Raw genomic sequence first — 26879 nt, 5'->3', positions numbered from 1 at the left:
TAAAAACTGCCACGGGTGTGGAGAAAGCATGCCTGGTTCTGCTGGGTCCCCAGCTGGCTACAAAGCCAGAGACGACAGAAAGAGAAGGGAAGGAGTTTGCACAGCAAAGCATGGGAGGGTGTTAATTTTCTCTAATATTTCTCTCTTTGTGATTATGGAGAAGAGGTGGTATACCTACATACGCTCCTCTTGGTGAACATACAGGGAAATCAGTTGCTTTGGATATAGAGAGATGTGGGAGAAAAGAAGTGACTGAGGTACAGCGGTGGTTATTGCAGGCGAGGTGGGCAGCTCTTGCCACAGAAGTCCACAGGGAAGCTCAGAAGTTACTAACTGCCTCGCAATATAACCTGCATAACATCTTTCCAGACTGCGGGGAGTGACTAACTCTGGATCTCTCGAAATGAAGAACTGCTGCTGCCACACAAATAGAACCTTAACTTCACTGGAGCAGTGCATTGCGTTGCTGAGACACACGGTGCTTCTCTACTGCTCCTTCACCTGGCCCAGACTTCAGAAGCGAGCCTGTGCTGTACCAGCAGGCTCACCTTTGCCCCAAAGGTAGTGCCCTTGCTTACCTGCAGGCAAGCCTATTTCGTGACTCCTGACGATCCCTGCTGGACTTTTCCTTGCATGCATATGTCCTGAAGTGCAGCTAATCAGTCCCTCATAGCAAGGGGACAGTTGGGACAGCTTGCTACAGTAAGCATCATTTGTATTCAGTACATCTTACGGAGCACAATTAACGGCAATCGGTGAATGAACAGAGAAGTACCGATACTCAAAGGCAAAAACCCCTATCCCAACCCTGCACAAATTGCAGCGCATCCATTTAGTCCCTTTTCACGTCTGCTCTCAGTGGTTGCTGTCAGCTTCAGGGGACCAAGTCAAGTCTGATTTAATTTAAAGCCTATCGCAGAACGTGAAACTGGGGAAGGAACAGGTTCTGGTGGGGAGGTCGCTATTCACAGGGACCTCTGTCCTCTGGAGCCCTCAGTCGCGGCAAGAGGGAGGTGCCGAGCCTCGAGGGACGCCTTGCCGGGATGCAGAGCTCCTGGGCAGCAGCGTGGGCGCGGCAACCCTCGAACCCGCAGGCCCGCTCCCCCGCCCGGCCACCTGCGGGAGGCGCGGGCAGGTGCGAAGCGCTCTTAACTCCGCCTGACCGCGATAGAGCTTCTCAGTGGCGAGCAGTCCCGCGAGTGCCCCGGGACGGGGAAAGGGGCGCGGGAGGCCCTCGCTCCCCGCCTGGCCCCCCCCACGGCCGCGGAGCCGCGCCTCCTCCTCCCTCCGCGCCGCTCCCGGCGGACGACAAGTCCCAGGATGCCCCGCGCGCGGGCTAACGCGACGTGCCGGCGGGGCTCGGCCAATGGGAGGGCGCGGACGGCGCCGGGCGGGGTAGGCTGCGCAGGCGGGGAGAGGCGGGGCGGAGCGCAGCGGAGCGGAGGGGCCGGCGGCAGCGGCGGAGCGGCGGCGGGAAGGGCTGTCCCGGGGCTCGGCGGCGGCGGCGGGGACGATGCCGGTCCATTCCCGGGAGAAGAAGGAGAACAACCACGATGAGATGGAGGTGGACTACGGGGAGAACGAGGGCAGCAGCTCAGAGGAGGAGGAGACCGAGAGCTCGTCCGTGTCCGAGGAGGGGGACAGCTCAGGTACCGCGGCCGCCCGCAGGGCAGCGCCTCTGAGGGAAGCGCCGCGGCCGTTGCCTCGGCGCCCGGCGCGCTGCCCCGGGGGAGAGACCGGTCCCGCCCCCCGGCTCCGGTGGCTGCCGGTGCCCACCCCCTCCGTGACCCCGCCCCCCCGGCCCGGCCCGGCCCGGCGCAGCCCGTGCTCCGGTCCCGCGGCTCCTCTTCGGGCCGGCGGGGAGGGACGTGGTTGGTGGGGCGCATGGGCACGGAAACCCCCCTTCGGCCCTAGGCGCCGGCTCTGGAGCCGGCTGGCACCCGGGCTTGGCTGGACGGGCCGCTCCGCTCCGCGGGTTGTGGTTTGTGCCCTGCTGGGCTTGAGTGCATGGCCTGCAGGGCGGGGGGTGCTCGCTAAGGTCTGCACTTAAAGGCTTGGCGTACATACGTACATACATACGTGTGCATGCATGCACACGAAATACAGGCATACATGTGTGTACATACGTATACACGTACGTATTTCCTCATACGCAAAGTCGTGAGTGTCAGTTAGCTGTTTTGAGGCCTGTCTTTGAGGGGGTATTGGAAGCCCTCTGGGTACCATTGGCCTCCTTTGCAAAGCATTTCAACCTCTGCTCTGTTGAGGGTCCGTTCCTTTTTTTCATAGCTTCCTCTGGACTGTAGATTTTGAGTGATATTAATAGGTGAAACCAGCTTTAAAGGATTACTTTTTCAATGCCTAATTTCCTCTGTGTTAGAAGAAGGTTATTATCTGCTCAAACTTCACTTGTAATTACAAGGGATAAATTATAAAATGGTCACTTACTGGCAAACGTACTGATCATCAGATTCGTACGTTGCTGCTTTGGAATCACTGGGGCCCATAAGTAAGTAAGCTCCATAAGCAGGATCTTTGTCACTAGAAGGGCTAGCTGAAAAAACAGTAGCTGTGTTCGGTGCTAGTTGTGGTCCTGATGTGTGTTTCTGGCATCTTAAGTGATTTAGAGTGGTCTGCTGGGATCCTGTCCCATGCTTGTACTAGCACATTGACTTGTGGCACAAGTGCTGGGCTTGGCACAGTGGAAGGTTTGGAATGCCATGAACTTGACAAATTAGGCAGCTGTCAAATTATATTTTTACATATGTTGGCTTCTGATTGTTTTATCTGTGTGTCTTAAAGTCCTCAATGTACAGTTAATTCTTCATTTTTGTTGTTAAAAGATCTGGGAGATCTTGAATGTTAAATCCTATGGCTTTTATATTCACACTGACTGATGCAGTTTGGGGAAAGCCCTCCTATGGTGGTTCTACGTGGGCTCGTGGAGCTTGCCCTTGTCGGGGCTGTGCATGGGCTAGCAAGTTCCTGGAGCCCCACAGGTGTGGTACAGAGACAGCCAAGCTGACTCTGCAAAAGTAGAGTGAAGACTCTAGTGGTGCTGGGAGAGTGTGGCTGCCATACTGGGAGAGAGTATAGTCACTCCCTTAGACCCTGATCTGACTTAATACTAAGTCTGCACCAGAGTTGATCCCCCAGTAAAGGCCTTGGTTAATCCATAAATCCGGGTAATCTGCCCATGGTTTATACAGAGCTTCCTGTGTTTTGGTTTATTTTTTTTTTCCTTTTTCCCCTTCTTGTCCCCCATGCCTTTGAGCTGGCAAGTATTGCTGATTGAACCCCATTTTACAAGTTAGGCTGCTGGTCCGTGGCTGTCCGCCTGGATAGGATTGCTGGCTGCCACTGTTCTGCCTCTAGTCCTTACCCACTGCTCCTGTTATGCTGTGCTTTCCTGTCCCCTTTCTTGCACTGCCTTCGATGCTTGATGGGCCTTTGTATGCTAAGCCATCAGAAGAACAACCCATTAAAGAAGTAGGTAGTGAAAACATCTCAGCGAAGAATCTGGTATGTAAATGGGAGGCACTGGGGACTGTGTAAACCAGTGGTCAGATAACTGCAGTTCAATAGCAGCAGAAGTCATAAATTGCAATTTTGTGAGAATATGTGAACACCTCCAACTTAAATCAGTTAACTGGACACCTACACATTGTTGTGAATTTGGGACTATTGATTTGTACGGGTTTAGACAAGAAGTCTCCTGGAGCAGGGAGTTCTTTACTTCTGGGCTGTTCCCTCATCTGAGGGAAGACCTTGCTTCTCTTGTCTAATGCAATGCTACACAGGAGATCTCTTCAATCAGTGAACTGTGGACCACATCCAGGTATGGGCTTGAAAGAGTCAGCAAAATTGTTATAAACATAGTGATTTTATTTTTGTCTGTATTAGCAACTGATTTAGCAAAACAAGAATAGAGAATAAGTAGCTCTTATTCTAGAATAGAGTAGGTAGTGCTGAGGCCCCTACATCTCCAAAGTAGTTAGGGTTTATTTCAGATTATATAGCCTGAATTGAATATGTTTGGTTGGAAGCTGCCTGAAGGACAAGTCATTGTTTCAAACCCTTGTGTTCACTACAGATTTTGGAATACATTTGGCAAGTATGTGGGATGAAGCTTTGGGTTTAACTCGACAGGAAAATAACTAGGTTTGTGTTCACCAAAACTGTTGCAAACTGACCCAGTGCTGATAAGCTGGACCGGTCACGGGACTGGCTTCAAAGCTATGCTGTACTGAAACTTGAATGTGTGCACAGCTTTTATAAACAGTTGGCCTGTTGTAGTTGGAGAGTATATTGATAAGAATTACAGATCTGCTGCCGAGTAAGGCTGATCAGTCTTTCCTTACCCTTGTTCTCTCAAAGTGATTCCATTGAAAAATAAGGCCAGAAAAATGTGCTTAAACTGTCTTGTGTTGTTTTGATCAAACCTAAACTAGGCAGCATCTGTGTATGCTGGTGGTTATGCTGGAAAAAAGGTGAACTTGAGTGAGGGTACCAGGACAAGCAGCTGGAGGTAATTATGTTTTAAGTTGGAAGAGCATATCTGATTATGTCCTTGTTTGCACAGCAACCTGCTCTGTTCCTTTCAGATGTGACTTATGAAAGCATGCTTCAATTTTTTTATTATCAGAATTGTACATGGACTAAAAAGGGAATACTGTATTTTGGATAAGAAATTCACGGAGGCGGCTTTTCAAGAAGTTCTGATATACAGATATACTGTGTTACATCTTTCAGGGGAAAAGAGAGAGAGTGCAAAGGAGGAACATAAAAGCTTATTGGGCAGTAGGTGGGTGAGGCACAGGGTTGTGGAGGATTCCTTTACTAGGTCCAGGGGCAGCACTGCAGCAATAACCACTGCTTACTTAGCCCATCTTACCCTTCAATTTTGTATTGTAGCTAGGTGCTGTCTGGGAATGCCCTTTCTTCATCTTTTATTCTAGCTAATCGTTATGTCTAAAGAAATGTAATTTTCTGTGTGATGAAGGGAGCTTGGTATAACAGATATAAACTTAACTATTTCTCTCCTCCAACTCCCTGACTGGCGAAGAGAGAAATGTCTCTGTTAGTTCCAGCTTTGAAGTTTGCTCTTTTTCAAAATTTGCCTTTGCTCCCATTTGTAGTTGTGCTAATTGATATTTTTAAAGAAAACTTTGAAGTTTACATGTCCTCAAAGACACTTTGGTTGATTTTTCTTGAAGGCAAGCAATTGTGTTGTCTTGCCCTTGTCTTGGTTTCTTCTGGGATTAGAGGGGAGGAAGGAGGAATTGTGTTTTAAGTGAATGTAGTCTGTGAATGTTTCTTAAAAACAATACAAGAAGCTCTCCAGATAATTTCTATTGCATTCCACAGAGGAAATGCTTTTAAGGGAGCACTTAAAAAGAGATGATTACAGGAAGTTACATGCTTGTCTCAGTGTCTTGACAAATATGAATGTACTCCATGGAAGCATATTGCTCCTACAGACATAAGATGATTAGCACCACAAGAAATAAGTCTTAATTAAAAATAGTAATAATAAAAAAAGAAGATTTTGAAGGAAAGGATTTTTTTTGTTAAATCTGTCATTTGCTTTACTTGCATTCAGCCTTCTTTTTTTTTTTTTTCCCCAGTAGGTGCCTGAGAATACAGAAGGTGAAGTTAGAAGAAGCATAACTTGCCCTTGAGAGCTGGCACTGTTTCTATCCAATTTCTCTTGCTGCTTTGTATTTAGTATTGGGTTTTTTATTGACCAGGATATAGGATAGCATATTGGAGATGAATAAAAAAGCCACAAGTTATGCTCACCATCCCAGATGAGAATTTGGCCATTTTTTAGAGAGCTTTATATAGGCCACAGCTTATTAAAAAAAGCTATTTTAGGCACTGTTACATTTTAAGTACTATGGGGTTTTTTGTCTTTAAACTGGGCTGCCCTAGTTACTGAGTTGGACTGCTTGAATACAGTAGGAAAAGAATGACTGTGATTTTGAAAGTGTTTAAAAATACCCTAAATACTTTGTCCACTACAAAACTTTATGGGAAATCTGAAGTGTTGAGACAGGATAAGCCCATTAGTAAGTGTTTGAATATGAAATGAGGACTCTTCTACCTCCAGTGATGTAAATTTTTGTCTGGAAAGCCATGAGATCTGATCCTAAAACCTCTTACTCTTTCAGTACTGCATATTCCCCAATCTGTATGTTGTTTAAGGCCACAGGGAAGAAGTTTCATAACTGGGGAATTAAAGATATTTCAGGACTCTGAAAATCTTCATTCTTTTATGAATCTTACTGGAGGCAGAATAAAGGTAAAACAATTGAAGAGTGACTTAGCATGTGAATTGCCATTCAGTATGCATGACGGGTAGAATGTGGACTTCTAGGCAGAAGGTCAAAGACTTTTGAGTGTATACATAGCTGAGGGGAAATTGGAGAGAGCTATGTGTTATTTCAGTATCTACAAGAGAGTCAGCTCTGTCCTCCAATACCAATGCATTATAGTTTCCTTGCAACACAAGTTTAAAATTTAAGATGCAGTCCCCTTCCCCTCCAACACTGGATGTTACACTGATCCTCAGCCAAGGTTACAGTTCTAATCTGTTTTCTTTGATTTGTAGTCCCTAAATTTACACAAACAATAAAATACATGTTAATTTAAGGAAAAGCTTCTGACTTAATTCCTTACTAAGACATACTTAGAACCAAAAGTGTAGCTGAACACATCTGAAACATGTATTTGAATTTGGGAATGAAGCGGGAGAGCTATCAGTATGCCAGTGCTTGTTCCTGTCTGGCTTCACAGGGAGGTGCCTTCAAATTTTAAAGAAGCTTTATTTTTATAGCACATAAATGCTTTAGACAACTCTTCAAGTAATTTGACTGCCACATTCCTTAAATCTGGCCAAGTTGAAAGTTGCCTAATCAATTTTGGCTTGAGTATTACATCGGACAGCCAAATAAAACTCTGCTGTTTAATCTGATTTTCAGCCTTATTCTGGGATTCAGGATCTGCCTTACGTTTGAGAACAGTATTTTAAAATAAAATAGTATCTCTTAATGGCCTGATACTCTTTTCCCCCACCCTCCCCAGTGTGCTAAGCATTCAGTGTATTTTTTTGAAGTTCTGTCTTTAAATTTTCTCATTCTGCTTTCGAATACTTCAGGTTGTATCATGTTTTAAAACTTTCTACATACTCTTTTTTGCTTGTACTAACTGTAGCATGACAAACTGCAGTAGGTCTCTGATTTGGACTCGTAGGTACTGTTGTAATACAGATTAATACTGCTCCACTGCCTGCTAGTTTTCATATCCAGGCAGAGAGGGCTAATGTAGTTTTTAGTCTTAAAAGCTTGTAATAATTTCAGGAAGAAGGCATGTGCAGAAAACTTCATATGTTGAGAAGTCTGAGCGGAAGATCTGAGTTAATCAGATCCTCTAAAGTAGCTGTGCTGGCCCTGAAGCTACTCCTTTCATCTCATCACCTTTGCAAATTGCCATATTCTTGCAACAGTAAGGATGAAGACTTGCGTGCTCCTTTCTGTACTTTGTGTAGGAGATGGCATAGAGCAGTTAACTGTGTCTGTTGGAAAAATGCGAGTGAGGAAGAAGCAAAAGGCTGAGGATTGTTTATGGTCTAGAAGAGTGAGTTCAGGCTGTCTCTGCTTGGTTCAGGATCCTACTTTGCCTTTCTGTCAGGAGTTAGGATTTTTCTTGACGGAGTAACTGCTTAGATGGATATGACCTCCTTAGGGCAGCCGCTTCTCAAACACTTGGCTTCTTTGTACCAGTTCAGTGCCAGTTCCTGACTGCGTGGCCATCCCTTCTGCATGTCTTCTACTGGCTGGTAATTGGTCGGTTGTACCATAACTGTAGAGAGCTAATTCCTGGAGATACTGCTGCTATTAAGCAGTTTCAAGACATCTCTAACTTCTGAATATGGCTTAACAAAGCTGCCTTTTTCTTCTGGGAAAGGTGGGAGAGAGTCAAGAATTTTATAGCATAGTTTTTCTGTTTCCTACTCTTAAGAAAAGGCAGTGGAGGTGACAAGTGATGTTTAGTAACATCAGATTTCTCTATGGCAAATGGTAAAATTTTTGGTCAAAAAGTGGGTATTTATTATACTTTACAGTTATGTGCACTAGGTAAATTAAGAAAAAAAATCAGCAATATAAATTGAAACAAAAACTGTGGAAAGAGTTTTATGCAGCAAGAGTAATTAAATTAAAGCATATGAGATCAAGTTTCTGCAGAATTCTAGACTTTGCAGGTTAAGAAGTGTTTCATTAGAAATGCAGTCATTAAGATGAACAGATACTTCTACATTAATATTTCAGCTTCAGAGAACTCTCCCAATTGAACAGGATGAAACCTGTTTTCAAAACGAAGTGTTACTTTTTTTTCTTGATGCACATTATTTTATATGACAAATGTAACATTGAACTGTGCTGGCCTTGCAGGGATTACTTTTGCTCATACTAACTCGGGATAAACTTGAATTTTCAGTGGTGGCTAATAACTCTTCATGCTTAATGGTGCCTTTTATCTTCTGTGGTATCCAGTGTTTAGTTTCTCTGTTTCACACATTCTGAGGTACACTTTGTATTATCAGTCATGAAATTTAACCACTCGAACTCATACAGTGATGTTGTTTCTTGTTTTGAGGAAGAAAAATTGCATTTCTTCTAGAATTAGATCTAAGTTTCTTACTTTGTAGTTTATATGGCAAATGATTTCTCATATTCTGCTGTAATATAATGGCTAAAATTCAGGCTTGCTTCTAATTAATTGGAAACAAAATATCCAGTTTATTTGGTTATACATTACATTGCTCAAAATAAATTACCTTTTTGTTTATTCTTAGAAATGGATGATGAGGACTGTGAAAGAAGAAGAATGGAGTGTTTAGATGAAATGTCCAATCTTGAAAAGCAATTTACAGACCTTAAAGATCAGTAAGTATTTTAATGTTTTAAGTGCCTCATTTGAGGATCCATTCTGTGAGAATATTGCGTGCAACTGGTGTTTCTTGTCTTTCATATATGTGGATGCTACTTTTGGAGAAGAATAAGGATTGGGAGTTCTGAAAGTATTTGCAGGCAGTTGCTCCAGAATACCTTTATTTATTTATTTATTCTCTGTTTTGCTATAAGAAAGGTTTTGAAGTGTTGTTGCAGTGAAGGTCTAGTGTGGGTCTATTGCATCAAAATCCTTAGCAGAACCAAGGAATTCTGATTTTAGGGAAATTTGTGGATTTATTTAGTTATTCAAGATCTTTCTCATCCTTTTATATATGTAGGACAGACTCAAGCACTGTCTTTGCTAAGTAAGAAATTAGGGTGTTTTTTTGCAGGGTATCACAGCAGCTTTTATAGTTGGTACCAACGAAAGTTTCTTGTGGTTACTGCAAAACAGTTGCCAATACTAAAAAAATGAAAATACTGTTAGCTCTCTGTAGTTTGCCATAATATGCATATCAGCAGTAAAGAGCTAGTAAATAGGAAAGAAAATTAATAGCCACAGTTACTCAGAAGTGAATCTCATCTGTATTAGAGCCAGTCTTTTGTATGTATTTTAAGTTGGCTTTTTTCACATGCCCAGACAAGCTAGATGCATCTGTTCCAATTTAAATAGGTGGTAATCTGTCAACTAACTTGATCAGCTACCTGACAAGTGAAACTTTGAGGAGACCTTGTCTATTCTTGGGCATGTATTTTAATTGAAAATCTAGTCAGGTGTCATTACAGTTCAGATGCCTGTTTATATTGTGAGATAGTTTTTTCTACTGCAGAACTGAGACAATTTGCTTTGCTGAACAGATGCTGTGAGTTCTTCTAATAGGGTCTGGAAAGAATTGCCCAACAAGCAATTTCTTGCTGCAGTGTCTAGAGAAGACTGTTTGTCCTGCTGTCTTCTTTGGGCTGAGCATGGCGCAACCTGGGAAATAGAGCCAACTGATGAGTATTGGAGCCAGTCGGTACCAACAGGTTTGGCATTTGGAAAACTGCCAGCTTTTGAGTTCAGTCCTATTCGTCCATCTGTTGGACAGCTTGGATGACTGAAAACAGTTTCTGGAAACGAACCGTTAAGGAGTGAATATGAAGGAGGGTGGTCTTGGGAGGAAGGAAGCAAGTATTTTGGTGGATTTAGGGATTGTGAATGGTGTTTGGGAGGTGGTAAGGCTGTGTTATATGAGGAGGAAGGCACTGTGTAGGCACTGGTTAGTTGAGAGATTGGGATGTTTGTAGGGGTGGAAGAACTATGATAGTGGGAATACTGGGAGAAGCATTAGAATGATGGAAGAAGGATGAGTGAGTAGGGGGGTGATAAAGTTGGGAAAGAAGAAAAAGATGCATAAACAATGGGATGTTTAGTCACAACCAGTAGCAAAGATGATGAAGTGATTGCGTCTGCCTCCTCTTCAGGGAAACTGGATGCAATGAGATAAGTAGGGTTTACAGTGGTTGATAGCAGTTACCCGTTTTAGGCAAATCGCTGTTTGGAAGTACTGGATAAACAGTTTTAGTCCATCAGCTGCTGCGTGGTACCAAGTGCTGGCAGCACCCAGTCCCTAAGTGCTTGCTCTGATGGAGCTGGAACTTGGTGCTGTGTAGTCGAATGCTAGTGACCCACCCAGTCACGTGTGCTGTGCACCTGTGCTTATATTCTAGATAAATAATTCTGCTGTAGGGCTGTGTTAACCATTGTGTGCGTAGCATGCTCATCAAGGATTGAGCCCAGCAAATTGTGTTTCGATCAGCTGCAGGCTATGTCAGTTGACCGCAGGACAGATTGCGTGTATCATACTCTTAACAGTTTGCTGGTAAGAGGGAGGGGAGTGATCACTGACTATTGCTAGGTAGGTGTACGTGCTTGAACTATGGAGTTGTCATCAAAGTAAAATGATGAGCAGGCTGGTGGCAGATGAACGGGAAGTATTTCTCAAGGAGGTCTTGGTGTATCAGTATATATGAACTTTCTGCTGTCTAATTCATTACTTAACCTACGCACTTTCAACAAGTAAAAAAGCAGCGTCCCTGTCCCAAAGACATCTGTTATATCTGTATAAACCCATATAACAAAGATATATCTGTGTAAACAGATAATATCTGATGTGTTCTTAGAACATACAACAGGGTTCGTACATTTGCCTTAATTCTACAGCTTTTGATTGTGGGGTGCAAGGTAAAAAATGAGAACGGGAAGAACTGTTTATATTGATGATTCTACCATTGAACACTATATTTAAGTTATCAGTCACAAAGAGCGGAGCTTTATTGTAATTTAAATACTTGTAATTGATATTACATTAAATTCTTCAAAATGCAAGCAGATTTCTTCATTGTCTGCCAGTAAATATTAGCTTTTACAGAAGGAATGAATTCTAGGTAAAAATATTTTAAATACACTTCCTTTTGGCAGGAATGGAAGATGTCAATTATAAATCATCCCTTGATATTTGTGATAGTATGTAATATGTGGATTTTCACAGGAGATTAAATGAGCCTGCCTCTCTTTTTCCATGGGTTATGGTAGGGTGGGAGCAGATATGTGAACACGAAAGTGAATGGGTGTTTCTATCCACAAAATGTCTTTCTCTCCCATGATGTAACCATATTGTTATTATGTATTGTAGCACCCTTTCCTGTCCTCTTCCATGTTGATTCACCTCCTACTCTGTCTCAATCCTATTAACAGCTCTGTGATTTTTTTTCTTCTTCCTTAGAGATGGAGATACATTTCACTTTATCTCTACTTTTTACACTTCTGATTGTCTGCATGTGTTTTTCAGAAACGCTTAGTAGACGTGAGGAATATTGTTCAAAAAGAAAATATGTATTGGAAAATTCAAATGGTAACAAATCTTAACTTTGCTTCAGTGTGTGTTCCATAACATTAACAGAGAGATGCAGAATAGTTCTTTTAAAAATATTCTAATTTGTGTTTGCTTTTAAATAAAATACATATTTTTTAATTTCTATTATTTTAAGACTTTACAAAGAAAGATTAAGCCAAGTGGATGCAAAACTACAAGAGGTCATAGCTGGAAAAGCACCTGAATATTTAGAACCATTGGCAGCTTTACAAGAAAATATGCAAATCCGAACCAAGGTGGCAGGTAGGCATGTAAAATGAGTATTGCTGTTTCAACAGTATAAACTTGCTATGCATTTTAAGGTCAGTCTTTTTTTTTTTTTTGCTTTGGAATTGTTGAAGGAGTGTGTTTTAAAGTTAGAAATACTATGGCATAGTTTTAAATGTAAAATATTTTTCAAGTAAAAATGAATAGGTTACTTACCTCTTTGCACAAGTTGCCCAATAACATGACACTAAAAATATGTCTTTTTAATGTTTCATTTAATGGCTGTCTGTCTGTGTCTAGTAAGCACAAAATTACTGAATTAAAAACAGTAATAATTTTTATTAGAAGATTTGGGATCAAGTCTGCGCACTGGTCAGTGTTGAAATGAAGAGATACGTAGGTGCTATGTCATGAAGTTCTTGCCGGATCATCTTAGATGATCATGTTTTTTCTGCTCTTCTAGTCTGTGTCTCTTCTACTCCTCTGCTCCCATCCTCTGGTTTCATCTGGGGAAGGAGGACAACTCTTGTCCTTAGCAGCTTTATCATCTAAGCTGCATTTTAATTATTAAAACTAATGCTTAGATAGTCTTTTATGCTCATGGAAGAAGCAGACAAGAACTTTTATTTTCTTCTGGGATACAACTGTACAGTCATATGGAATGGTGGTATTACAGGAAGACAAAGTTCTGTACTTCCCTATTGTAAGTTCTTTTCATGTTATAGCTCAGTTCATTTAGGAGTAATTCAGGTGTTTAGGGGTTACCTAACACAGGCTGTCAGAGAGCCAAAAGGCAGATAGTCATGATCTCTCCAGCCAGAGAAGCTATGCTAATGTCTTTTCTAAGAAATTTAGCAGAAGCATGGTGCAGGCAAACTAGAAAATGGCAAGCCTGCTTATACTTTTTGTAATACTAGTGCTACTTCAGTACTACTCAATATGTTGTCATTGGTACTTTTGACTTCAGGCTACGAAGAAAATTTGAAATCTTTTGGTCTGTTGCATTTCACTCCCTCCTGGTCTTCTCCATAAAGCTTTTCCTCAGCTGGTGAACCAGAATTTCTGTGGTTTAAGATCTTAACTCAAATTTACTTGACTAGTCCTAAGTAGCCCACTTGGGTTTCACAGAAGGTTTGCAGATGAATTTGCAGAAGGTTTGATATAAAAGCAACCTTAATCCAGGCTTCTGATTTTAAGTTTTAAATGTGGCTGGCTGTAAGTGCTTTCATGTAGGTGGGTATGGACAGGCAGAATATTACAGGCTCTCCCGATTTGTCTTCAGCAGAATTGAAGATCCATGTTCCAACGTAAAAAGAGCCCAGGGTGAAAATTAAAAAGTTTCCTTGAAGTTGAGGGTTGGTGGTTTTTTTTTTTCATTTTTCCTTTTTTCCTCAACTGAAAGAGATCTGATAAAATTATTCCAGAGAAAGCAAGTATCCTGGTTTTGGCCAGAATAAAGTTAATTTTCTTCCTAGTGGCTGGTATAGTGCTGTGTTTTGGATTTAGGATGAGAATAATGTTTATAACACACTGATGTTTTAGTTGTTGTTAAGCATGTTTATAATAAGTCAAGGACTTTTCAACTTCTCATATTGACCTGCCAGCAGAGACTGGGAGTGCACAAAAAGCTGGGAGGGGACACAGCAAGGACAGCTGACCCAAATGTTCCGAAGGGGTATTCCATACCATATGACATCATGCCCATTATATAAACTAGGGAAGTTGGCTGGGGGACACAGCAGCTCAGGGATTGGCTGGGCATTGGTCAGCAGGTGTATTGTGCATCACCTGTTTTGTATATTTTATTATTATTATTATTTCCCCTTCCTTTTCTGTCTTATTAAACCTTTCTTATCTCAACCCATGAGTTTTACTGGATTCCCCCCCCGCAATTCTCTTCCCTCATTCCACTGCAGGGGGAGTGAGTGAGTGGCTGTGTGGTGCTTAATTGCCGGCTGGGGTTAAACCACGACAGCAAGAAACTGCAGAACAGGCTTATTTGCTCTTACTGTTTGAGAGCCTTGACAGAAGTGGGTAGTAGCAGGGCTTGAGCTCCAGCAGGTAACCCCTAACCACCTACTTCTACCTGAGAGAGGGGAGGAAGGGGTGAAAAAAGAAAGAGCTAAACTATGTTTAGCTAAACTGTGGATATAATTGCATCTGGGGTAGAAAAGAAACTTGTGTTCCTCTGCTTTCTAAGGCACTGAGCACTATTCACACAAAATGTGGATCTTGACTATTTCAGCAAGTCAGGAATACAACTGTTTCTTCTAGAATTATTCACACCAGTACTGCTCAATTTCAGGCAAATAAGCAGTGATTATAAATTGGTAGACCTAGATATGCCAGCCAGCCATAAATATTACAAAAAAAAAAAAAAAAAAAAAGCCAGCTTAACATACTGATGTAAGAAGAACATTTTGAGTTCTAGATCAAAAGTGACTTCACAGCAGAAAGATGATTGACATAATATTTTGTGGTTTGTTTTTCAGAGGAATTGCCCGTGGCAGTATTGTTCCTCCTTGTACTGTATTAATTTATAGTCAACTGAATTCTAAGGGAAGTTGTTTTGGGGAGTTCTTCAGTTGCTAGGCAGCACCAGCATGTGTGCAAACTTAACTCCTCAAGATGGTAATCTGGAACAATTTAAATATTTTGTGTTGAATTCATTGAATATATTAAATGAAGTTCTATCTGTACTTGCCACATACTATGTTTCAGATACCTTTCAGATTTTTTCAGCTGTCTGTTTAGTAGACACATTTTCAGAAAGATATAAGAAATGCTTCTAATGCTCAGAAGCAGTATCTTTTGTATCGCAAGGTAGCTATTTCTAAGAATGGAACAGTCTTGTTAGTTGAGGTGATTTATTAAGGTCATGCATTATAAAGTAAGCCTTATTCCAAATATTAATTTGTAAAAGCTTATTCTTTCATTTGGTTTTCTAGCTGTTTAAAAACCCTAAAACATTATTTACAACTCTAATTAGAAAATAGAAGAGGCTATTAGTACTTCATGGTTTTGAAAACTGAGGATATCCAGGATAATTTGATCAGAAATATGAAATAGACCTATTTTGTAAAGTTAGCCTTACTGCTGGTGTAATTTGTTGACTGATAGGGGAAAAAGTTAAAATAGCATTTATTTTTTCCTCAACTCTTCCGAATTAAGATATTACTTGTTCTTATTTTTACTCTGTAAAGCAGCCAGCCACTGTACATGCCCAATATAATATATCTGCACTTTCCAGTATGTACATGTTTTGGGACTTGCAGGCAGTCTTAAAAGAGAATTCTGAAATCAGATATACTAAGGAAAGTAATATTGCTGTAATTTGTCTGATTACAGGTATCTATAGAGAGCTTTGCTTGGAGTCTGTGAAGAACAAGTATGAATGTGAAATTCAAGCCTCTCGACAGCACTGTGAGGTTGTGCCAGCTATTTTACATCGATAGCTTATCTCATCTAACTTTACTGTGTGTCATGGTTTCCAAGTGCAGTGCATGTTTTTGTTATTGCTATTATTTGCTATTTGAATGCAATTGCCTTGTGATATTTAAGCTCATGTAAGAGGTTATTCAAAATATATAAAAATTAGCTTTATATTAGTTTGGCTTTACAGATAAGTGTAGCTAAGGTTTCTTATATTTCATTAAGAGGTTCTTATTCCCACATGATTTTTTTTACCTTTGTTATAAAAAGATTACAAAGGACAGTAACTAAAATATCTGACATAATTTTAGTACAAAACACCTTACATTTTAACAACAACAACAATAATAATAGTAATAATAATGTCTTTTTAAGATGGCTTGGACAGCCAGTGATAGAGTTGCCATTTCAAGAGCAGTTACAGGAAGACTATATTTCTCTCCTTGAACATAAACATTCCTGATTATGTGTTTAACTACTAGATACCATAATACAAATGCTCAAGTACATGTATGTCCAATGCTGTAACATAGCTGCTTATATCCTGAGGTTTGCATCATAGTACTCCTCAGGCCCCCGTTACAGTTGCTTAAAGGTGTTTTCTTCTGAGTGGTTCACTACATTCCTGAAGTCTGTGGCTCCTATTATACCAGTAAAGCAAGAATATGCACGTGTACTTCTAAAAAAATTGCCATTTTCTTGATGCCTTGGGAAAGAACAAGGTGTAATGAAGGACCACTCATTACTGACTGTCTTTGCTCCTGTGAATATTCCTGAGTTTGGACAGAATCCTGTAGAACTTGCAGGATGTCTCATCCATGATTGAATGATTTGCTTTGGCTATACATTATTTCTCTTAAGGTGGTCCTTGTCCCTTGTTTTACTATTATGTTTCTACTGTGAAACCTTCAGAATTCAAATATTCACCATCCAATAAGGGTCTCTTGGGGGAAAAGCTCTTTAAAGTCAGCATTGCTGCTTGTAGAATCAGTGGTCCACTGGAATATAACCATTCAGCAAGAATGGCTCTGATGCCTGTAACAGCTTTTCACACCTTATTTGTCACCAAGTGCTTGAAGCAAAACAGATGTCTAAACACAAAGACTATTTAACTTTAAAATGGTCTCAGAACAGATAACACTCATTTGACATTTCGGTATATGTAAGAGGCTTCCATCTTTTTAATTCTACTGGGAATTTTTTTTATAATTGGGGGTTGAAAAATATATGAAAGGAGGTCTTCGGAATTTAAATACTTTGTAACTTGAAGGGAATGGTAAACATGACAGCCATTTAGTAGAACCGGGTTCTTTGTTCCTCAACTGTTTTGCTTCACTCCAGCTTACTAGTTCAAACATTAGTAAAGGTAAGTTTCTGTTAGTATGCTATGCTATGGGCAGGAGCAGTTGAGATACAGACATCTGCTGACTTGGCTCTAGGGACTGCAGCTTCTGGCAGAGACATGGTAGCAAATAGCTAGATGCAGCGACTTTTGCTGCTTAAGCTGTTTTTTCAGTGAGTAAGTCCAAGCCCTCTGTTTTCCAGAGTTGTTAAAGAAGTTGCTCAATGAAAATTAACTTTAAAATGTAATAATCGGCTGTATTTCCTATTTGTGTTTTGGGAAATGTGCAAGCTTATGAAAGAACAGTAAATTTATTTCCTTGAGGCTGGAACTCAGCTTAATTCCAAGTTACTGGTTTAGAGAGGTTAGTGTTTTTTGATGCTGCCTTTAAAAGGGTAACTGATCTATATAGACACTATGTAATTTTGGTATCAGTCCTATGTGGTGGACTGTAGTTGAGAGTGGTTTACTACAAAGTTGATTTTCTCGTTCTGAAACACTTAGAGATGGAAGAAAGTGTAGACTGCACAAAATGCTGTAGCAAGTTCACGTCAGAGTGTGGTTTTGTTTGTACATAAAAAGTGGTAATGATACATCTAACATTGAAGGCATTATGTGAATCTATTTGGATCAGAAATTGCCTTTTAATAGGATGAACTGGCTAACTCTTCTAAAGCACTGCTTTAGAAAAAGTGTTTCTCACAGCTTTAAGGTAGACAATTTTGCTTTCACAACTATCTAGATTATTTTATATGCTCCATAAATTTTTCTGTGGGAAGGTATTTTTCAGATCTATGAAAAGAGACAATTATAAATACTGTGGTAATAGATGATAATTCTCTATAAATTACTGCAGGCTTATTAATATTGGAGGCAGCTTAATAAAAAGCTTTCCATGAAAACATTAGTTTTTCTGATTTGTAATGAAAGATGACATAGAGGTCACTACTTTTGTTATTCACCGTGAATAAATCTTTGCTATCCAAAAGGAAAATGTTGTATTTGTGTCAAAATACAAACAGTTATTCTGGAGATCTAGCTGCATGCTTTTATATACTTACTTATTCTTGGTACTGATATTTGATAACTATATTTACACTTACACCAAGTGAGTGTGCTGTCTTTAAGGAGTTAGGATCTCATGCTATGAAAGTGGATGGGGGAAATGTCATACGCTTTATGGCTTCTGAAAAATTTTCTCCTAAAGGTACTCTTACCTTCTTTCCACTGAGGCTTTAAATTGTTGTCATATATATTTAGATGATAGAACTTAGTAATGTTAAAAATGTGGAATTTCTTGCCTTTTTAGAGTGAAAAGCTTCTGTTGTATGATACTGTACAAAGTGAACTAGAAGAGAAGATTAGAAGACTTGAAGAAGACAGGCATAGCATTGACATTACCTCAGGTGGATGGAAATTCAAAGTTGTTGGGTGTTTTTTGTTTGTTTAGTGTTGCTTTTTTTGTTGTTTTTTTTTAATCTTTTTTTTTTTTTAATCTTCTGGTAGCTACTGATTAGTTGACTGTAGACATACATGTCTAGCGAGTTTCAGGTTATCCAGTAGAATGCTATTCAGCTGTAGACTTTGGGTTGGGGGTTGAATTTAAGCTTAAAACGAACTTTGCTCCAGTAATTCTCAGCGTCACTTCTGTGTTTTGAGGGTGTTAATCTATGACTACATAATCATGTAACACCTTCATTCTGTTCAGAAACAGCATCTCACCAGAAAGTGTGTTATTTTTCATTTTTGGACAATGTTTTCTGCTGTAAAAAGAGCTAAACATGTAAATGTTTCTGTTTCGTAGCATATTCTTATTATGTCTTTTCAGAATTGTGGAATGATGAGCTACAGTCCAGGAAGAAAAGGAAGGATCCATTTAGTCCAGATAAGAAGAAACCTGTTGTTGTATCAGATATCCTTTTACTGAAATCATTGTTCTTTCTAGTAGTGTTTACTGTTTTATAGCTAGTCTTATTAAATATGTCATTAATAAAAGTTGGAGTGACAATGCATTCTCAAAATTGATTTTTGCATGGCTGATGTTATTCTAATTCAGATTAGAGAAACCATGTTGACACATCCCATTATGAAAATTGAAATTAAGATTCTCTTATCTAACTACTAGTTTCATATAGAGAATATTTCTAAAAGTTGCTTTTTCTAACTCTTAAAAAAATACAGCTTTAAGGCAAAAGCAGATAGAAGTTAGGTATTATGTTTGCAAAGTATAACTTGACTTGTGTAACTTCTCCTGTACAGCTTTGCTTTTCCTACTGGGACATCTTTACCTCAATTTATTACTTCTTAACAATTCCATTGACTTTAGAACCCTCTTTGATTAAAAGTTTAAAATTCCAAGAACTGAGATGGTTGTGGGAGGAGGAGGGGGGGGGGGTGGGTGTTTGTGAATTTGGGGTTCCTGTAGAGCGAGTATAGTATTGAAGAATTTTGCGTTGATGACTTCTTCATAGCTGTTGACAAGCATGCTGTGCAGCTGAAACTTGTATAACACCTAAGAGACGGTATCCTCTTTCTCCAGAGTAAGAAGGAGATGCCTTTGCAAACTGAGTGTTCTCTCTACTCCTACCCCCAGTCTAAGATTTTTATAGGATAGAGATGTGACGGCTTAGAAGTTGCCAGAATCATGCAGACTACCTAAAAGAGACCAACTTCTAAGTATTGACGTGATACGTTATAAAGGCCATTTTTTATTGGTAAGCTGCTGCAAAAAATTCAGCTACTTCCACAAGGTTTTATAACGTTAGGAGAAGGTGGGAAGGAAGAAGTTTCTGGAAAAAACTGTCATCATTGGGACACCCTTCTTCAGGATGCTTTTTACTGGAACACACTCCAGATGGCTGATTTGTCCTAATAATGACTCTTTTTCCATTAGGATGTGTCATAAATTCCGTTTAGTAGAGAAGTTTTTTAACTAGTGCTTAAAAGCCAAGTGGTATTAACAATGCAGGTACAACTGGCTTCATTAGTTTTCTTAACTCCTTTTAGTAATTTCAGTGCCAGGTTGTGTGAAAGTGTATTTTCTATAGCTCTCAGTCATCCCTGTCTTCAGGTTGTCCATATAAATAGCATCAGATTCTGTGAATTATGAGCTACCTTGACATTTTAAAATACATTCCAAACAGAAAATACTAATATAGTATTAGGTCTAAAACCCCAGCAATTTCAGGCAATTCATAAGGCTGAAAATACTTTCAGTTGTGAAGTAAATTAATTTGCTCTTTTTGCTTACGATTTTAAAATAGTTGTGAATTTGTCAGTTTGTACACATCTGTGTAAAGCAAATATGTAGAAATTTTACATGGCTTTTGATTTGTAATTCTTTGCTATTTAGAGGAAAACAAATTTGAAAATGGCTAAAGATTCTTAAAATTTCAAATGGAATGTAATTTAAAGCTCTCATATCCCATTTTAGGACATTTAGTTTTTAAACATTCATAGCACCTTTTTCTAAACTTGTTTTTCAGAGTTGAAATGGGGAGAAACAAAGTAAAAACTGAAGGCTGTTGAAATGGAATAGCTGTGCTATGTGGAGTTTTGTTTTGAAGTTCACGTATTGTTCTAATACACAATTTTTACTTTACAGTTGATAGTTCAAGGAAGAGGCTTTGCCTTTCTACTTCCTGGTCTTTGGATATTTGATATTCAGAGATGTGGTGCTGTCTACACTCTTCTGTCAAAGAAATATCATGCAGAATACTGTAAAAATAATGATTTTATTAAAGCTGATACTAGTGTAGATGCTGATTTGCAGTGGTATATTGAAATTGCAGTGAACTTTAATTGTAATTTGTAGTATTTCAAATAGAATGGGATAGAATGGTTGTATCACAATTGTTTATCTTATCCTCCTCTTGAGCTCCAGTAGTCTGAATATCTACATACTATTACTTACCTCCCTTTAATAATTTTTAAAGTGTACTTCTAGGTTGCATAATTCAAAGATGCATTTATCTTTGCTGAGCTTTCACTTCATGTAGGTGTTCTTTCTGTGAAAGATGGGCAGAACAGAGCTATTAATATCTTGCTACAGACATTAAAGTATTTTTATTATTGCTGTTTAAAAGAGTTTTCCCTAACTTTTCACGCCCCTATATAGTTTATATGTTACAAGACCTTGATATACTTGAAGACTGGACAACAATAAGGAAGGTAAGATGAAAGGATTGAATGCCAGTGGCTGTGGGGTTTGGGTTCTTGTCTAATCCTTCTGCATCTTAAAAATATGTAAATGTGTTTCTTACATGATCAAAACTCTAAATAGATTTTTATTTCTTTAGTAGTCAGCTAATCATTCCAGTTCAAGCTATGTTATTTATACTTTTTCTGATTCTACCCAAATCATGCAGAGGAATCCAATAAAGTGGTGAAAGAGGTTATCTCTAAAATGGGTAGTCCATCATTTTCCATGATAAAGTGAGCCTAAAGCCTGTGTCAAGAGGGTCTGCTTTCTCAGAGTCTAGCATAATTGGGTAGAAACTATGATAGAATATTTTGATAGGATTTTGTTTTAAATTAAGACTTTTTTAAATATATATCATATGGTATGTTTTCACATAGTAAATAGTTTATTTTATGAAGATTTCTATGCTTTGACCTCTCTTATACTTTTTTTTTTTTTGGTATAAAGTCAAATGCTGTGGTTTTCCCCGGTTATAAGACAATCAGGGTTTTCAGGAAGAAAAATTTGTTTGACCAGTTGAAGTATTTGAAAAAATAAATCCAGCTTTTAAGTGCAGAGTGCCTTTTGTCATATCATTGAAGTAACTTGCTGTAATGAAACGCTACCCTTGCCTTCCACCTGCAGTCAGAAAATTTCTGCTAGTACCCTACTGCTTCCTAGCTTATGGAATAGCAAACTACTGAGGTGAATTCAGAAACTGGGTGGGAAATGGCTTTGAGTCAGTTTCCATCCTGCTTTTATACTTGTACGTATTTCCTAAACAAGGAGTAAAATGTGATGTCTGTGTGAAAACTTGTCTGACTTTTCTCTTCCTATCAGGTCAGAGGAACAGACACAAAATAGCTTTCCCTCAATTTCTTTCCTGTAGTGTAACATGATTTTAAGCAATAGCAACAAACCTAGAATCTACTGGGGATTTTGCCTTTTCTGGAAATAATTTAAAAAACCAAAAAGCAAGCAAGCAACCAACCAACCCCAAAAAACTCTTAGAGTTTTTTTAAACCTACCTTAATACTATGTGTAATCTAGAGTTTGCTTGAGATAAAATTTGTGAGCTTATAACATATAAATCAAAAGAGTAGGTTGTTCATATAGCATTTTGTTTTTCAGAATGAATTAATGTAATTTTGTATTTTCTTGATGGAATTACGTAATGGCAAATTTGAGGATTTAATTTAGAAAACCTCCTGAGTTATTTGAAGTCAAAACTTACTAAAGAAGGTGATTTTTCCACCCTCAAAATGCTGTTTTATTTGGTTACCAAGTCACTGTTGAATAGACTTTTATTTTAGATTTGTTCTGATTGTGATTTTTGCATGTGAAAACAAGTATCCTGAGCTACAGGGCACATAACTTCACCATTAAATCCAGCAGTTAAGGAAAAAAGACTATGCTTGCTGACTAACTTCATTTTCTTTTGTGTTTCAAGGCAATGGCTACACTGGGGCCACACAGAGTAAAGCCAGAACGTAAGTAAACATTGTTTGGCTTCACAAGACAGAACTTGCTGTGTGCAACGATGCAAACTCTATCTAGGCAGATCATATTTATTTTATCCCTGGTATAGTGATGGAAGGTGGGGTGAGGTAGCTGGAAGATGTGGCTTTTATCTTTACCCTCTCTCAGGTGCTGATACTTGTAGCTTGATTGCTGATGATTGTGTTGACACATGAAATCTAGAAAATTATCAACAAAACCTTAAACTTCTAAAAGTGGTTACATCAATTAATATTAGCAAGCTATGCCGGTGTTTACACAAGATGAGGCAGGAAGCTGAGACCATCTGGACCTTAGGTGTGCATTCTAAACAATGCTCACATTCACTGCAAGCAACAACCCTCGAAAAGTAGAGCTATGGGAAAGGAATGGTAATTGATACTTGGCACCGAGGTGAGAAGCATATTAATGCTAGGTAAAATCAAATACTTGGAGGTGGTGAGCAAGGAGGAAAAGGGAGTGGAGGCAAGCAGGTGGTGTATTTCTTTAGCAGTGTATTACTACCTGTATGTTGTGGTAATGAGCTGATGAAGAGGTTTCAGGTTCTGCCATTTGAAGTCTTCCCTATATTGCATTAGTTGATTTGTGAAAACTCATACCACAGATATGAAGGTTGTGGGGAAGATAGCTTCTATCAACAAATGGAAATATAACTTTTAATTTATCTGACTGGAAATAAAAAGGTATCTTGCTTCCAATTTTCTTGCATTCTTGAAATTATTAAGAGAGAGGTTACTTTTGATAATGGAAAAAAAAGTGTATTCTATGTAAATAACTTGATGAAAATGTATTTAAACATCTGACTTCTGCCGAGTCAATGTTAAATGATTTTATTGATCATTTTAGCACCTGTCAAAATAGAAAAGCATCTACATAGTGCTAGATCTGAAGAAGGAAGACTCTATTATGATGGAGAGTGGTATGGACGTGGACAGACGATATGCATTGATAAGAAAGATGAATGTCCTACAAGGTAAAGATAACTCAGTTTATGCAGCTCTGTACATTCATGTTAAGCATTAGATGGGATGATGGCATTGAAGAATAAGGCTTATTTAGAAATACTGCCACTTCAGGAACATGGGTAGTTCACCTTGGGAGACAGGCATTATCAAAGAAGGTTGAGTGCTGGAGTTCTGAGAGAGGCTAGTAAAGGTTGGACTTCACTGAAGGTAATGAGGTGTTTGTCAAGTTAGGATCTCACTAACAATTTAAGCTCTTACTAGTTTCTGAATAGCCTTCGAGTAAGTTGGTTTTTGGGGGTTTTTTGTTTGTTTTTTTTTGTAGTATCTTGGGATTTTTTTTTGCTTTGAGATTTTGATCTGTTGGCCCATCCAAAAATACTTTATTATGGAAAAACGCTTTATACCATTAAAGATGAGCTTTGTTTTCAGTTGATTAATGCTCTGAAAGAAAAGAGTTGGAACTTTCTTTACAGTATTTCCTTTTCGTAACAAAGGTTCTACCTGAGAATGGTCTAAATATTACAGTGCAAATTTGGTTGAATGTTTAAGCTATCTAAATGTATTTTCTCTGTATGGATAATATTTGTAAATTCTAAAAGATGGGTATATTTAAAACAATATTTAAAATCAAATTTATATCTTACTCTTACCGAATGGGGCAAATCAGTCTAAGTGCAGTGTTGATTGAATATGCACAGCTACCCAGGAAAAATAACTTTAACTTGATATAGTAGTAGTTTACCGGAAAACTGGCTATTTCTTTTCTTCCCTGTGTATGGTGAAGGGGAACAGATTTTGGTGATTTTGGTGTTTATTCAGGGCTGACACAGGAACGTATTTTAGTAAACTATATATTCTTTCTGGAATTTAAAAAAATCTGAATTAGTTTAACGGAACAGAGCAATTATACCGGGCCAAAAAAAGATCTTGGTATCCAGTGTCTGACAAAAGCCAAAAGCTGATGCTTAACAGCGCAAGCATACAGTGGAACTTCCCAGCTTTTCAATATTTCAGCGACTTTTAAGGCTGAAGAGTTCCCTGGAGGGAGTTTTGTCACAGTCAGTATGTGATAGATCTTTCTTCCATTAACTGTTTTAATCTCTGGGTTTGAGCCTTTTTTTGTCATCAGTTCTACTTGATTTTTTTTTTTTTTTCCTAGGGGGTATGGGGAGGGGGTTGTTTTCACTATTTGTGTTAAGGTTTACCACAAGGAGCATAAAAGCAGGGTTCATGTAAGAGTGATTCAGTAAATCAGTCTTTGACTTTATTTCCTATGGTCTTGGTATAATGACTAACAGTTGAATACTTTTTCTGCTTTAAATCTTGGGCTTGAAACTGTTTAACTTTTTTCTAAATACATTGTATTCAAAGTAATTTCTGGGTATGTTTTCTAACAGATCTGGTTTTTACCATGGGTAGTCTGTTGTTGTGTTTCCTATGGGTGACTGTTGTTCTTTTAAACAATTAAAATATTTGTACATGTTGAGGGTTTTCTCATAGGAGAAGAAAATAGATAGATGGCTGAAAAATTCAATACCTTCACTAGGCACACATGGAGTTACCAAAGAATTCTGTTAAAACTATCCTTACAATGGAGCCAGTATCTTTTGGGCCTAGCATTTACAACTAATGCATATTTTCATTTACTGTATGGAAATACAGCTGCAGTTTTGAGGTTATTTATTAGCTTATGAGGTTTCTAAATTCTTGTTGTTTTTCTTCCCCTGACCTTTCTTCCCTCATTTTCTGTAGTGCCATAATTACAACAATCAACCATGATGAAGTTTGGTTTAAAAGACCGGATGGAAGCAAGTCCAAGCTGTATATTTCTCAGCTACAGAAAGGAAAATATTCAATAAAGCATAACCACAACTGACTGTTGCTAACCAGATATGAAAGAAGTGGTATTGCCATGCTTGATGTGCCATGGAGTGAAAGTTGTATTTAATAGTGTTTTGTATTCCTTATAAATTTACAGCAGTATCTGATGTGTATTTGTAGTGCTGTATGTAAATGTCATATGGATGGCCTTCAGAAACCTGAGGATGTTAAATCAAGTTGACAGACATTTTACCTCTAAATTGGGTCCAGTGCCTAAGATATGAAGTATGCTCTTCAAGTATAATGGCTCAGAACTTCTGGTATTTGTAAAATGAGAGGGGGGGATGATATTTTTTTCCATTGGTGACAAGTTGGTGTGATAAAAATGATAACCATAGTTACCAGCAACTCACTTCATTTTCAGTGAGCATGTCATGCTTCTTTTGTGGATGTAAATTTAGGCTGTTCAGCTGTTGCTTTTGAATAGATTGTAACATGCATAAGCATTCTTTTATCCAAAGTGGACCGATTTATTAAAATTATTGCCCTTGACAGCTCTGCTAGTACTGACTGTGTTATATTTTGTATGGTTTATTATATTGCTTGTAATGAGACAAAGCCAATATTTTGAGGAGCACTTTTCTAGTTTAGGACCCTATTCTATAGTAAACAAATTGTTGGTGATTTTTTTTTTCTTGTTCCCCAGATTGCCAGCAAAATTTATGCATAAAGTAGATTTTCCTTCTTCCCCCAGATTGCCAGCAAGTAGACAGTGTTGCTCCAAACTGTGTTATATGTAGCCCAAAAAGAATGACTGCGGGGATGGTTATGTAAATACTGTTGCATGCTCCGCTTGTTTGGTCCACAGTTGTATGAAATACTATGAATCTTTTTTTTCAAAGAGAAAATATTTTCCCAGGAATCATATATCTGGGAAAATTTACACTGACTTTTTCATCAAACGCTGTTTTCCAAATTTCTGTACCCTACTTCTTGTACACCAGAATTATTTCATCCAGCTTAGAAAGCTGAATTTCTCTTAAATCTTACTGTTTAAGCCACGGAGAAAAGTCCTAAATCCTTGATGTTACTGTGATGTGCTTGGAACATCTAGAATGATAGATGGGATTGCTGAAGAATTGTTAATGCGTTGGTTATGTGCACTTTAATCTCCACTTACAATGATACTTCTTGGAGAAAGAAAGCATCCATTTGCTTTAAAAGATCACAGCAAATAAGTATTTTTATTGTAACATATAAATGTTTTATTCCTGTATTAATTGTCTCTTCTAGTGCAGGGTGGTAACTACTTTCCAAATGCCAAATCAGTTTCTTCTGAGTGATGCTTTTCTACAATTGTATGACATTATTAATCAAATGTACATAAAAGTATCAATTGACATGTTGGCTTTTAACAATATGAACTGTATGTATACAGTTGTTTGATAAACTTTTTGTAAGAAAATATTTGTATTTTTTAACTTGGTATATAAATAAACGATCTGTGGTAGTGGACATCTTTTATATTGTTTTGCTCTTTGGATT

General features: G+C 38.7%; 1 protein-coding gene across 1 annotated transcript; it reads left to right on the top strand.

Annotated features, from left to right (window-relative positions):
• The first annotated feature begins 1453 nt into the window (after positions 1-1453).
• On the top strand, positions 1454-26879 carry BRMS1L (BRMS1 like transcriptional repressor). The gene is made up of 10 exons (XM_049825536.1): positions 1454-1649; positions 8858-8948; positions 11985-12112; positions 15425-15504; positions 18160-18256; positions 18679-18762; positions 20956-21020; positions 22481-22520; positions 23395-23521; positions 25266-26879. The coding sequence occupies exons 1-10, from the start codon at positions 1514-1516 to the stop codon at positions 25387-25389; spliced, it is 972 nt and encodes a 323-aa protein (XP_049681493.1). The 5' UTR covers positions 1454-1513; the 3' UTR covers positions 25390-26879.

The sequence above is a fragment of the Accipiter gentilis genome, chromosome 22 (assembly GCF_929443795.1).
Source record: "Accipiter gentilis chromosome 22, bAccGen1.1, whole genome shotgun sequence".
Classification (NCBI taxonomy): domain Eukaryota; kingdom Metazoa; phylum Chordata; class Aves; order Accipitriformes; family Accipitridae; genus Astur; species Astur gentilis.
Note: the sequence above shows the minus strand (reverse complement) of the source record. Positions and strands in the feature narration are given on the sequence as shown.

Bases quoted from the DNA above. Each gene is read 5' to 3' on its own strand.
- BRMS1L (XM_049825536.1), top strand. From the start codon at position 1,514: ATGCCGGTCCATTCCCGGGAGAAGAAGGAGAACAACCACGATGAGATG. The intron at 18,763-20,955 runs ATATCCTTTTAC...CTAACTTTTCAC, and splicing joins GAAACCTGTTGTTGTATCAG to GCCCCTATATAGTTTATATG. The intron at 23,522-25,265 runs GTAAAGATAACT...CATTTTCTGTAG, and splicing joins AAAGATGAATGTCCTACAAG to TGCCATAATTACAACAATCA.